The 14,149-nt window shown below is 42.1% G+C and overlaps 1 protein-coding gene across 1 annotated transcript in view; it reads left to right on the top strand.

Annotated features, from left to right (window-relative positions):
• The window catches only part of Lrpprc (leucine rich pentatricopeptide repeat containing), an 85,120-nt gene that overhangs the window by 49,494 nt on the left and 21,477 nt on the right, over positions 1-14,149 (top strand). The window contains exons 24-27 of the mRNA XM_036170536.1: positions 3,682-3,806; positions 4,249-4,355; positions 11,098-11,166; positions 12,177-12,267. Of these exons, the coding sequence (XP_036026429.1) occupies positions 3,682-3,806; positions 4,249-4,355; positions 11,098-11,166; positions 12,177-12,267 (392 nt within the window). The remainder of the gene's footprint in view (positions 1-3,681; positions 3,807-4,248; positions 4,356-11,097; positions 11,167-12,176; positions 12,268-14,149) is intronic.

Consider the following 14,149-nt stretch of genomic DNA (forward strand, 5'->3'; position numbering starts at 1 on the left):
GTGCTTAATGCTGAAGTACTTTATTCCAATTAGAAGCTAATAGTTGTCATATTTTTTGTTGCTTAAATTATGTATCCACCTCGGATTCGAAAGTCATTTCCTACAGATGTGTGAAGAGACTAAGTCAAAAGCTACAGATGTGAATAGACGGTTGTCACAGGTCTTCTAGCTGTAGTTCAGCATTGCGTGGAACACGTGTATGACGACATGTATGAAGGGCTGCTTCTGTGGATGTGTGTCCGCAAGCTTGAGCCGAGCTAGCGCGTGTTCTTCTGTCGTTGACTTTGCACACGTTGGTTTCCTATCAAAGACTGCAGTGACGGTAGCATTAGATTTGCCGTGTGAGCAAGCATCACAAGTGCTGTTTCAGTTCTGTGCGCCTACTCGTGCAAGTGTAGAGTCTGTATGTAGAGTCGCATTTCCCACAAATCGGAAAGAGACTCAAGTGAATGTTGAGTGGGCCACTCTGATTAATAAATGTAATTCTTCTTCAGTTGTCAGATTTCTTACTAGACATGCACTCTATTAGGAATGTATACATGTCCTCAATATTTAGAATGGCAGAATCATCTTTTCTGGTTTTTTTGTTTTGTTTGTTTTGTTTTTTTGAGCTGAGGATCGAACCCAGGGCCTTGCGCTTGCTAGGCAAGCACTCTACCACTGAGCTAAATCCCCAACCCCTTTTCTCTGGTTTTGTCTTAATTTCTATATTTGTATTTTATGTCTATATTTGTGTTTATTTTCTGGTATTTGTATTTATTTATTTATGATTTGGTAACACCTGTAAGTTTGCATTAGCCAAAATACTATTTTTTCAAAATTGACTGCTTTTTATTAACATACAGTTTTAGTTGTGAGAATTATTTTATGTGATCCCTCATATTTTAACAGGGTTTTTGGTGTTTAATGATAGTGCAAATATATTTTTGTCTTAGAAATAATAATGTGTCATGCAGTAGGGGTGTGTGTGTGTGTGTGTGTGAGAGAGAGAGAGGGGGGGGGGGGTGGGGGGGGTGGTTTGTGAAAACCGTAGCTGGAATTTGGTTTTCATGCATGGACTTTGCAATTGTATACCAAACCTAGGCACAGAATAGACTTGAAATAACAGATTTAAAAAAATCTTTTGAATATAGATTTAACATTAAAAGACTTTTTCCAAAGGACTATTGTGTTTAACTACATTTTCAGTCATTTCTGGTCTGCCAAGTGTATGAAGAAATCATAGAATACTTTAGGATGCAGAGGCTGGCAATGTGCTGGTCCACATTTTGTCTAGGAAGTATCTTCCCTTTTTTTCTTTTAGTACTTTGCTACTTAGTATTTTTATCAGTGGTTGTTGGAATGACTCACGTACATGACACGTGACCCTAATCAGCAAAGATTAGAACCAGCTGGGCACCTGAAGGACCCACATTCAGTGGTACAGCTCTTAGGTGAAGGTCAAAATCTGGAGTCCTACAGATGTGCAAGTTTCGTCACCTGTTCCCAGGTTCTACCCGAAAAGGTCAGAATGATATAAAGGACTTTCTGCTTTAAGTGACACCGGCATGCACAAGGTGCATGTAGAGAATAAAGAGAGCAAGGAGCCAACGAGTCATTTCCTCTACTTCTGTCTTCCATCCAGTCTGTAGGGAGTGTTTTGTAGATTGAATTTACCCTGTGGGCAGCCCTAGGGAGTGCTAACATATATGAATTATTTCCATTTCTGTTTTGTCTTTTCTGTTGTTGTTCTGGGCATGGATAATCTTCAGAAGCATATATTTGGAGACTGAAGACTATTAACATGTCGCTTTGATTGACAGAGCAATTATTCATTCATTTATTGATAGTTTTGACCTAATGTAGGGGAAATACAGTTGAGACAGTGCTGTTCTGGTTTGGGAGTTGATCTGAAAAAGCAGATCTTGCTGTGTCAAAAGATGGTATGTGTTAGTTTTCTTCTTACAGATGTGTTCATAGTTTTCCATGAAGGGGAACTGTGGAAAGGCAATAACCGAGCCTGTGTCTGAAGCAAGGGAAAATACTGATTATATGAAGCGTTATAGCATATGTGGTAGCGACTATAGCATTTCCTTCATATGACAGTAATCTAGCCTGCAACATCTACTTTCGGTTTTGAAATTAACCTGTAATTTAGTCTTCACCCCAAATGACAAAAATTCAAATGACTCAGTGGGGTGCCAGAAGATGCACTGTAAACAGGACTTGGTGCAGGGTACAGCCGACTTGGCTTGACGGTGTGCTCATTTCCCGCCATGTCAGCTCCTCATGCACAGTGAGGAGCTCTGTATTTCACTTTCTGGTGCAGCTTAAAAATCTTGATCCAGATGCAGTAGTCATCTAACCTAGGGCAACGTAACGTGTATAAGGGAAGAATGTAAGGCTTCTAACGACGTTGTGAAAGGTTTCCTTCTGTGAGAACTGTCGGCGTGTGTAAGAGGATGAATGCCTTCTCCAGAAGGAACCTCTGCTTGTCACGAGGTGTGCTTTCTGTCTATAGATTGAACTGTGCTTTAGAAATAGATCTCATGGTATCTTTAAAAAAAAAAAAAATGTGCAGTCTAGTAACAAATGATTGCCCTGGTGTTTTCACAGTGAAGTATGTAACAAAGTGCTTGGGCTGAGAGTCAGGGACCTGCTCCAGGGCTGCCATCTGCTTACTCTGTACTTCAGGCAAAGCCATGATTCCAGAGGCCTCTTTAAAAAGAAAGGAGGAGGGAGAGGAGGAGAGAGGGAGGGAGGAGGGGAGAAGGAAGAAAGAAGAAGGGCAACTGCCAGGAGAATTGCCTCTGATATCTCTGGGACTCTTCAGAATTCTTCACACTCACTTGTCCTTTCAAAGGGAAAAAGTACATGCTTAGGAAACTCTGACTTAGTGAAGCTATCTTTTTCTTTTAAATATCACATTTAAAAAGGTGCTGTGACTTTTTTTTTTTTTTTGGTTTTTTGAGACAGGGTTTCTCTGTGTAGTTTTGGTGCCTGTCCTGGATCTCGCTCTGTAGACTAGGCTGGCCTCGAACTCACAGAGATCACAGCCTGGCTCTGCCTCCCGCGTGTTAGGATTAAAGGTGTGTGCTACTGTGACTTTTAATGAAGCTTTTTTTTTTTTTTTTTCAAGAAGACATAAAGTTTAGAATTGTATAGTTCGCTGATCACTAAAAATAATCTCCTGTGTTAGGAGGACCTGTTGTACTTCTGAAACTGGTGCTGTTTCCTACTCATCTAGTGAGGCTGAGGGATGGAAAGTTCCACAGCAGTGTGGCTCAGTGCTTGCACACACCTGCCAGCTGCCAAAAGCTTCCACAATCTGAAATTGTGGCTGGTTCCAAAGGGATCTGAACTAGTGGGGAAGACAATGTGATGGTCAGTAGGCCTTGTTTTGAGAAGTAACAGCCTGATAGCGGTTTATTGTGCATACTCAGATCTTTTCAGCCTTCCCCCAAACACTCTTTAAGAAGCAGAGCAATAAAATCAAAGTGAGGAAAACCGTAGAACGTGTCAGAACTCTCGTTTAGAGGAGAGGTTGTCCTGTCTTCTCCATGTGGGCTTAATGGTTTTGTCTTAAGGAAAGTTCACTATTGATGGTTTCCTTGTTCATTATATGTTTGTCTCCATTGTTTCTGAGAGCCTAAACTGAATTTAGATACATCTTTTTCTTTGTTGTCAATTTATTTTTCCAAGGGGTGATTTACCTGCCGCGCTTGAAGCCAGCATTGAATGCCATGGGAAATATAAAATATTACCCAGGATTCATGATGTCTTGTGTAAGCTGATAGAGAAAGGGGAGACTGATTTAATCCAGAAAGGTTAGTAACTGTCCACCTTTTTATTCTTGAGTCTTTAGTCTGACTGTGGAGCTGTGAAAGGAAAATGTAGGAGCAGATAAACACTTCCTGAGAAACCGTCAGTCTTCTGAAAGGAAGTGCTTCTAAATATTTGAAACACCCTGCTTTTCGCTAGCTGTTCCTTTGGGAATATTGCCCCTCTGTTATTTCATGTGCATGCTAGTGTTGGTGAGCTGCCTTGATGAATATACCATTGTTGATCTTACCCTCACTGGCTCTCTTTAGTGCTAGTCTTCAGTATTTAATGCCATCAATATGTGCCATCAGATAAGGCTATGATAGTAAATTTGATAAGGCTGTAATCTCTCTAGTCTCCAAGTTTGTTCATTTTGATTTATCTAGATTTTCATGGTACTGTCTGGTTTTCTCATGCTCTGTGTATTCTCCCTTCTCTGCTATCTAGCAATGGACTTTGTGAGCCAAGAGCAAGGGGAAATGACAATGCTGTATGACCTCTTCTTTGCCTTCCTACAGACAGGAAATTACAAAGAGGCCAAGAAGATCATCGAGGTATGCTTTTCAACTTTGCTGTTCTAATGTACAGCTATTTAGACTCTTAATTAGAATACATTTAAAAATTTTAACCTTTCATTATCCTTGTTCTGATTCATCTTAATAGAATTCAATCCCAATAATAATGGGAGGAGGTGGCTGGGCCAGCTTTATTGTATATAATTACAGTACAGAAAAGCAGTCTGGTTGTATATTGAATTTGTTTTCTCACTTTGCTAAATTCACTGTTATATATCAAAATGATATTTGCATATTACATCTTGAATTGTGAAACAATTAAATTAAACTGGTATTCCTGGGTGTAAAGTTGTTAATCCTCTTTGCCAAAGAATTCTTTGTTCTCAAAAGCAGTAAAATTCAATTTACTGCAGACCAGGCTCACATTTATTTGTGATGCTTGTCTACAAGTTAATCAGCCAAACGAGTACTGTCTGCTATGGTTTGGCATTTGATTTAAATTTTTTTTTTTTTGTCCCCACTATGGTAAGCAGCTTATAGGAACTAGGTGACAAACCTGGCCTCTTTGGGATTAGTATATTTTATCTAGGCTTTACTGAATTTTTTCTTACTAGAATTGATAAGGCAACAGCTAACGGAAAGTCTGTCCAAATGGTGATTAATTTCATTATCAAACAATTCTATATCTAGTAAGAAAATATTCCACAGAAAACAGATGTGGTGCATTAAGAGTGCCGCCTTGCTACGGAAACCACTGCTGTGCGAACCCCAAAGAAATCACATTGCTCCAAGTCAGGCTTGGCTGGTACCCTGTCTAAAAGTGTACAGAGTCCCAGGTTGGCTCTCGGTCTCCTTATTTTTGTATAAATTATCCCTGGTCATGGGACTGAAGGTGTAGGCACATGACCCAGAACGTCATTGCTGTGTCTTCCAGACAGGATCTCACTCTGTAGCTCTGGCTCCTAGAACTCACTATAGAGCAGGCCAACCTGCCTCTGCCTTCCAGATGCTGAGATGAGAGGCGGCCTCCATGGCTGGCTTGTATCTTCAAATGTCTTTAAAGAAGGAAAATGTAGTATAGGAGATTGTGGAATTAAGGCAGAACTTTGTTCAGTTTCTCTGTCTTGTCTGTCGACACACTTGTCAGTCTTGTAGACAACACTTCTAAAACTCCCACAGTTAATTTGTATTGTCTAGAAAATGGTTTCAGGAGATCTTCAACTGGAAGCACTGTCTTCTTCTGGGTCTATTGCTCTGGGGCACCGTCCATGGGCCGCTGACTGAGGCAGGACACTGTGTCCCTCTGTAGTATATGCAGGACCCAGAAAAACAAAAAACACAAAAACAAAAACCAGAGCCTTAAGAGTGAGTTCCCTTTTGCCATCCATTGAACTTTCCTAAGCTGCCTTATCTATAAGAGGGAATGTAATACCTGTCTTTAAGGCTCAGTCACATAATGTGTGTAAAGAAGCTTGCACATTTCCCGGATTATGGTAAATGATCAATAGTATTAATTCTCTTTGCCCCTCAAAGGTAGGGATTGTTTTGTCTCCTTTGTTCTACATGATTTCCATGCGATGCTCAATGTAAGGTCATGTAGGTAGGCAAGAGAAAACTGGCTTTTAAAACTTTACTTAGGACTCTGCCTGTATGGGTCAGTTAGGATGACTGTTAAAAACAGTGGGTGTGTATAAAAAACTGTTGAGTCAGTAAGGAATTAATTCTGTGTAGGGGTGAAGGAGACTCAGTAGATAGAGAATCTGTGTAGGGGTGAAGGAGATGACTCAGTAGATAGCGTCCCTTACAAGCACGAACATTTGAGTTCACTACTCCAGCACCCGTGGAAAAAGCCTGATCTAGCAACATTTGCCTGTTACCCAGCAGTAGAAGGCTGAGGCAGGAGAGTTCTTGAGGGTCACTGGCCAGCCAGTCTAGCTAATCAGTGAGTTCCAGGTTGAGTGAGGGCCACCGTCTTGGGAAATGAAGAGAACAATTAGGAGAGATGTCTGGAGTAAACCTCTACCTCCACACATACAAGCATAGGCATGTACACTTGCATGGAACACACACATGCAGCACACATGCACAGAAAAATAAAGAAGAACGGTACAACCACGGCAGTGGCCAGGCACAGGAAGGGACAGTGGGGAGTGTGGTATGTGAGAACGTTTAGCTCATTGTCAAGGCTGAAGGGCAGGTTTGTTTTGCTTTTGTTAATGGGTTCATAGCTAATGGAGGGCTAGCTATGGGGAGGATTCGTAACACTGACAAAAAGATACAAGCAAGATTGAGTTTATAAATAACATGACCTGTTTTGTTTTTAAAATGAGCTGGTGTGTATACATATGCTATGTAGTATTTTATTTCTATACATGGGTCATTAAAGGAGGGTGAGTTATAGCTGATTTTTAAAATATCGTAGGTAATTTCTAAATTCTTCCAGTGAGTAGCTTGTACTTGGAAAAAGAAATGTTTTCTTCAAAGGGGAATAGAATGAGAAAACAATAATTAAACAGTAGGTTGAGTCTCCAGGAGCTGAAGTGACTCCTTGAGAAGGAGGGGGTCTGAAAGAAGTCTATCTACAATGTTGACTGGCTTGAGGAATGTGTGGGGTCTGAGCATTTAGGAGAGTCAATCTTCTCCCTGTGTAGAGATTGGGGCCCCTCAGGAGGAAATGCATGTGGAGCAAATGCGTTTAAGGAAGCATCCATGCGTTTATAGCATTAGGAAACAGAGAGGCCACAAAGAATGGCCACTCCCGTTTGTTTGTTCTGGGGAGGACTGAGAACTCTTCAGAAGGGAGTTAAAAACGCTGGGGACCAGAATAAGGAGATGAAGTAAGTCAAAGAGTAACAGATTCCCGGTACACCCAAGGAGGATCCTGGGAGATTCAGGCAGGTGAGGTTAATGAAGATCGCAGGGTTGCAGGCATGAGAATCTTTTGTGATTATACTGAGTGTAATGGCATTAGTTGGCAGACGGTCACTGACAGCACCCCTGCCATGAGTGGTGGACATGTGCTAGCTGTCATCTGAAACCTCCTGCTAAGGTGACTGATGGCATCTAAGCAGCTTCCCATTTTGACCAATTTCTCTCTTTCCTTCCATAACAAATAGATCATGTCTTACAGTCTTGTCACATTGTCTGATGGGTAAATGAAACACAATTGATTAGTTTCTCCTCGAGAAATTCCCTCCCTTGACAAGTCGACACTGTCCACCTCTTCACATCTGGCTGGCATCCTCGGTTTTCAGACCATCTTCTCCAGGTGGTTTCTGGACAGTGAGTTAATCAAGACAGAAATCAAGACCCTCTCTCTGGTTCATCCTGCTAGAGATTTGAGTAGAAACCAGGTCTTCCCAATTTTAATATAGCATTCCATTTTAGAAGTTATGTTCAGGTCAGATGGTATTTCTCTGTAAAGAGGAAAACAAAATGGCACCTCGTTCCTTTAGCGGCTGTTTGAGCACTTGACTGACCTCCTAGCACTGGCATGTTTCAGAGCATAAGATAAAATGGGTTTTGTCTGATCCACTTTGTGTGAGATGACATATTTGAGCAGGAAAGGTTAAATAATGGTGTGAAATTTTACACAGCTCCTAAAAGTTTCCATGAAGAAGTCTGCCATCTAACTCCATCCTTAGCCATCTGTGTGGCTCAGTAGTCACTCACTGCTGGCCGTGGGCCAGGCACTACATAGCGTTGGTCACAAGTGAGCTTTTACCATAACTCCAGCCTCCTTCCCTGGGACTCAAACCTGCATCTCCAGCTAGGCAGTGTAAGGACAGCTGGGACTTTCATCCTGAGCCTCAGAGAACCGCTCTGAGAAAGAGCTAGGGCAAAGAACGTCAGGTAGTGGCAGCCATGGAGTTTGAGGTCAGGACAGTTCCCATTTTCTGTGGCTTCTCCGGCACTCTTCCCACCCATGCTCTTCGGACATGCTGCCCCAACTTTTGAATGTATCAGAACCACTTTCTCTGGGGTTATCGTCCCTCCTCTGCTCACCCTCTCCCTTCCATTTTATTGAACTGAGATCAACTTACTGTCCTGGGTAGTGGGGGGTTTCTCACTTTGGTCTTTGGTGCCTTTAGGTCTAACACTAGTAGTTAGGACTCTAGTGCAGTCTTCATTACCTACCCTTTGTTCTTTACTTGAGGAAATTACAAACTTGATCTCAATTTGCTTTCCTTAATAGGGTCCGAGTTCGGTCCTTGTACGCTGTGCTGATTTCAAAGCTAGTGTTCTCTCTGGCTTCCAGAGTCTAATGCCAGTTGTGATGTAACGCCTGGTGAAGAGGACCATGGCTAGTGATAGGCTGTTCATTTGGTTTGCTCTTTGATACACCTGATCTCTGACATTTGCGGAGAAAGGGAGAGAGGCTAAAAGGCTCACTGTGGTGCCCACTGTCCTCCCAGGTCTAGCCTAGCGATAGGGCTCCAGTTGAGTCGGCGTCGGGGAGCCCTGTGCATGTCATTTTACTTTCTACTGCGCTGGCTAGAGGGAGTGGCCATGGAGTGTGTTTCCTTGAAGTCCGTTTTCGTCATTCCATTAGTATTAGCAAGAAAAATCAAAGCAAGGAAAAATTTACTCTTACCAGACAAATTTAAGTTCATATGAAATAAAGGTTGAAATGCAATAGAAAAAATGTTCATGTCCCTTCACTTGAAAATTGTTTTATATTTATCTTTATTAACATGCATAGGCATTGTACCCAGAGAGTGGTGTCACAGAGTTATCAAGTGATGAAAACATTTTGTTTTAACTTTCTGCCTATGCAGTTGTGTTGTTAGAACTGCAGAAAGCTGTGCTCTAGGGCACAGGAACTTGGCTAGAAACAACAAACATGGCAGTCTTTCTCCTAGAGTAACCATTTAGCCTCCCCATCCACTAAATAAATTATATGTAAGGAAAATCAGAAAGAACTGGAGGTTACCTCACTATTTGAATGTGCACTAGCTGGCCTTTGATGTTATATTAACATCCCAGTTAGAATTCACTTCTTCCCTGTGTTTGATTGCGTTTTCTATTGCTGCTTTCAACTGCAGTGTTTAACTTTAGTTAGATGCTCAGAGATAAGCCAGAAGTGCTGGCTGCTCCAGCAGCCTAGGAGATTTAGTTAATCTGACCTAGATGTTCTTTTGATGATTGAGGTTTGTATATGAAAACAGTTCTCAATTTCAAAATGAAACAGAGGGGGAGATGTAGCATCTAAGTCAGCTGTCCTGCCAGCAGCGGGGATTAATCAGCCCTGAACAGGAAGAGTTAGCTCCATGTTGTGCTCTTTAGATCTTATGGATTTGGATCAGCAATAACACTGGAGGTTGTAAGTGAATGTAGCCCTTGCATTTTCCATGTTCTAAAGAGGATTATTTGTTCTTTTTCAAGGGCTTTCTGTGTACATTGATGTTAATTTCATACTTGTTAAGATGTATGTTGAAAAGAAGATGTGAGAGGATCCTTGAATACAGTCCATGTCTGGATGTAGAGGTTAATATTTGAAAGTGCGTTCCAGTGGTCACTTTACTCAGTATGTGATTTTATAACCCGGAGTACAGATAGTTGCATGGTTAAAATGAGAGCACCCAACTTAAACTCTACCAGGCTCTGTCCTGCAACTCAGGCTGCAGTGTGGTACTTTCTACATCAGCTCTTCATTTCCACTTGCGCAGTGTCTTTTTAACTAAGAAATACTGGGGTGCAGAGTGTGGTAGAGTGCTCCTGTAGTCGGCTACTGGAGAGGCTGAGGCAGGAGGACCGCTGGAGTCTGGAGGTCAACCAGGGCAACAGCAATACCTCAGTCTGAAAATACCAACAGCCCTGGGGTTTATAAATAAGCCCTGGCATTCTGGGGACACCTGGCTTGACAGTGGAGAGAGCAGGCACAGTGTCTTCTCTAGGTTGGCACGCAGCCAGGGCAGATGAGTATGTAGTTGTCTTATCTTGACGCTGTGATTGAAAGGCAGCGTTCCGTGGTGAAACCCTCTTACAGATGATGCAAATGCTATCATTACAGGTACAAATCCTTGGAATTATGTTGAAATGGTTTGTCTTTTATTCCAATATCCAACATTGTGAAATATGTGCTTGAAGCCAGAGTTACTGACTAAACCTTCAGAATTTCTAATTGAGTGTATAACTAACATACATCTCAGTTATTGAAATAAGCCAAGACTAAACTAATGCTAAGGACTTAGCTAGTTTTAAATGCTCGGCAGCACATCCAGCGAGTGGTAGAGTACTTTCATCAAAGTATGTTCTAAAATTGAAAGCTACTGGGTTTTATTAAAATTAGGATTTCTTTATGATTCTACATAGCAAATTAGTAAGTTGTGTCTGTCCAGTCTGTTGGGATGTTGAAGTGAGGGAATGGAGTTTTGTTGTGGGGTGAGTTGGCATGTGCAGGTATGTGTTTATCTTTACATATTCTTTGGTTGATTTAATTAATTACTTCTCCCTGAACTAAACAAAATGAATCATTTTAGTGTTTAAAGATCTTTAGAATGGCATGCAGGGCCCTGGGTTTAATCCCTAGTACCAAAACAAACAAACACATAAAACGAGAAGATTATAGAATAACTATTGAGCTGGGAAGGAGCATCTTGAAATACCTAAGTCTTGTAGATATCTGTTAAACACGGGGTCCATTATATGCTTAAAGGTCTGTGCTAACAGTGGGGTCTGGTTGTAGCACATATGTGGCAGCAAGTTTATTAGAGGGAGAAACTGGCTTCAAGGAAGGATTACGCCGAATCTCAAGTGTTATGTGGTGGTTGTATTACAGACTCCAGGCATTAGAGCTCGGCCTGCAAGACTTCAGTGGTTTTGTGATAGATGCATTTCCAACAATCAGGTCAGTATTTGATTTCTGATGTCTGAAGCACTTAAAACTCAGGAGTAAGCAAGTGCCAGCATTTGGGGGTTCCCGAGATGTCCTTGTGGACACAGTGTTCGCTCAGTGCTCCTCCAAATAAATTACAGCGTGGTTTGTGTTCCTGGGGGTACATTAGAAGTCCAAGAGTGTTGGTCTAGGCTCTGGAGGTTTCCACCTGCCGCCTTCTACTTGGTGTGAGCAAGCCAGCAGTGGACAGTGTGTTGTGGCAGGAGGAGGTGCCTTCTCTCCAAGCTCACTGCATCTGCTTTTATCACAGAAGCAAAACCCTGGCACAAGGCAGCACACTGTCAGGCTGCCTGCCTGTGTGCTCCCCACTGTTGCCTGCCTCGGGTTCTATGCCATCGAGACGCTCTCTGGAGAGTCTATAACTTTGTGACTCATGTTGTGTTGTTTGATTTCAAGGGCCTTTTAAACTTTAAAGCACCTTGTTACTGTAGTAAAATATTCACAACATGAGTGATGGGGTTAACTACTTTCCGATGCACGGTTCTGGTGTTAGGCAGGCCGTGCCTGGCCTCCTGTCGTGCTTGACACTTAGTCTTTTGGTGGAGTTAACCTGTGGATATCACTCTGTATAAATAAAGTGCTGATTGGCTAGTAGCCAGGCAGGAAAGGATAGGGTAGGCGGGACAAGGAAGAGGAGAAGGCTGGGAAGAGACACTGCTAGCAGCTGCCATGAGAAGCAACATATAAAGACACTGGTAAGCCACAAGCCATGTGGCAAAGTATAGTCTAACAGAAATGGGCTAAATATAAGAGTAAGAGCTAGACAATGGTAGGCCTGAGCTAATGGCCAAGCAGTTTAAATAATATAAGTGTCTGTATGATTATTTTATACGTGGGTTGTGGGACCGCGGGGGCTTGGTGGAACCTGGAGAGAAGCTCTCCAACTACAGTCCACTGCTTGTGTTGTTAACTGTAAAATACACTTCGTACATTGTGCAAATCTATCTGTTAATCTTTTTAAGGTTGAAACTCTTGAAAAGTTAGTGGAGCTGACCCAGAAGCTGTTTGAATGTGATAGAGACCAGATGTACTACAGCTTACTAAAAGTGCACAGTAAGTAACAGCGCCCCTGTCCGTCCTCCTCCAGGCTGCAGAGGCCACAGCAGGGAAGGAGTACTGACTGGGCTCTGGAGAAGTCTGAGGATTGTCAAATAGGAGCCCTCAGCACGGGCCAAAGGGAAGACTAGCTGGCCTTCCTGCAGAACATTACGTTGTATCACTCAATGTTGTTGAGACACGTTTATAGATCTGACGGTCCTTGCTGCAGTAACGAGAAGGTCAAGGTCCTCTGCTCAGTCATTTTCTTCTGTGCTCCTGGCACCCAGAAGGGCAGGTGACACATCCATGTGTTCAAGATCTGCTGTACTCATTCACACCTACAGGCTGGAGACTTGTGTGTACCCTAACACATCTGCCTGTGTGAGGAGGGATGGGGCGGACACTGAGATTGGGTGGGTATAAAAAGAAAGATTTCTTTTTGATAGTTTTTCCTTCTTAAAACTGAGGTCATCCTATGGTACCAGGGACATAGGACATGCTGTCTGATTCTGTGGGAAGGAAGTAGTAGTGCTCAGGGTTAAGTGGTACCTTGAGTGTGGATCCAGTGGGTTCATAAAATGGTCTCTTTAGTGGTCTCACTTTAGTGGTCTCGCTGTTTTGTGAGTTGGGTAGGAAGCCATTGGTTCATACTAGTGTTCTGCACTAGGCCTGAGAGGCCAGATCAAAATGGTGATCCATGCTAAGCAAACCCAAACTGAATTAGTTTACCTTGTAAGAAATCAGGAGAAAGACAGACACACAGAGAAGGAGATAAATGAGAATGGGAATTGCCAAGTCTACAAACAGGCCAGTTAGTGTGGCAGGGTCCTTTTGTTTTCTTTTGGTTGGTTTGGTTTTGTGTGTGGTTGGGTTGGTTCCTTCTTGTCTCTAAAGCCAACCTGCCTTGCTCAGCTCATTGAGCACTCATGTTTTACACAGTGGAGTAGATGTTTTCCAAATCTTTTATGCCAACTCAGAACAGAAAAAGAACTCAAAGCCACAGAATTTAATATTAATAGAATGTTTTGAGGATCACTGTCTTTTCTCTCCTGTTTTATGTAAATCCTGAAGTAGCTTTCCCAGTCATTCCTGTAATAGCTGTAAACATATAGGCATAGGTCTTGTAGGAACATGCACATCTGTGTAAAAACCATATATATTATTTGTTTTGTTTTTGTTTTTCCAGACAGGGTTTCTCTGTGTAGCCCTGGCTGTTCTGGAACTCACTCTGTACACCAGGCTGGCCTCGAACTTAAGGAGATCCGCCTGGCTCTACCTCCTGAATTCTGAGATTAAAGGCCTACACCACCACGACCTGTGTTAAAACTGTTATTTCATATGAGCATATTACTTTTTTTTTTTTTTAACTCAAGTACAATCTTTTTCTCCATTTTAATCATCTATAAGTACTAATATACTGGTTGGATATCCTAGAATTCATTTCACTAGTCCCCCGTTTCTTTGAATAGATTTTAGTTTTCCATGTACCTGAATCTTGGTTTGTACCATTAATTTCCATGTGACTGAATTCCAGGTATTTTTCTGAAGGTTGGAGAGTGATTTGAGATATTGTCTTTTTATAACCAAGTAATGCTCTATTCTGTTTATACCAGCACCCACGTTTGGCTGTTGCTATGATACTGAAGTGGAGGTCATTTTATCCAGCTGTCTCTGGTTTTACAGACAGCGGATGAGTTAATGGTCCTGTCTTTTTAAACATGTTTTTAGTGGAAGCTTCCTTAATGCCACTGTCACTGTTTTCTTACGTTGAAGGTACTTCAGTTTGTACATGGTGTTTTGGTCTTCTTTCTTTTTGTTGCTGTTGTTTTGAGACAGGCCTTACTTTGTCCTCTGTCTTCCCTGGAACTCAGGTGTATACCAGGCTGGCCTTGAGCAC

This window comes from Onychomys torridus, chromosome 21 (assembly GCF_903995425.1).
Source record: "Onychomys torridus chromosome 21, mOncTor1.1, whole genome shotgun sequence".
Taxonomy (NCBI): Eukaryota; Metazoa; Chordata; class Mammalia; order Rodentia; family Cricetidae; genus Onychomys; species Onychomys torridus.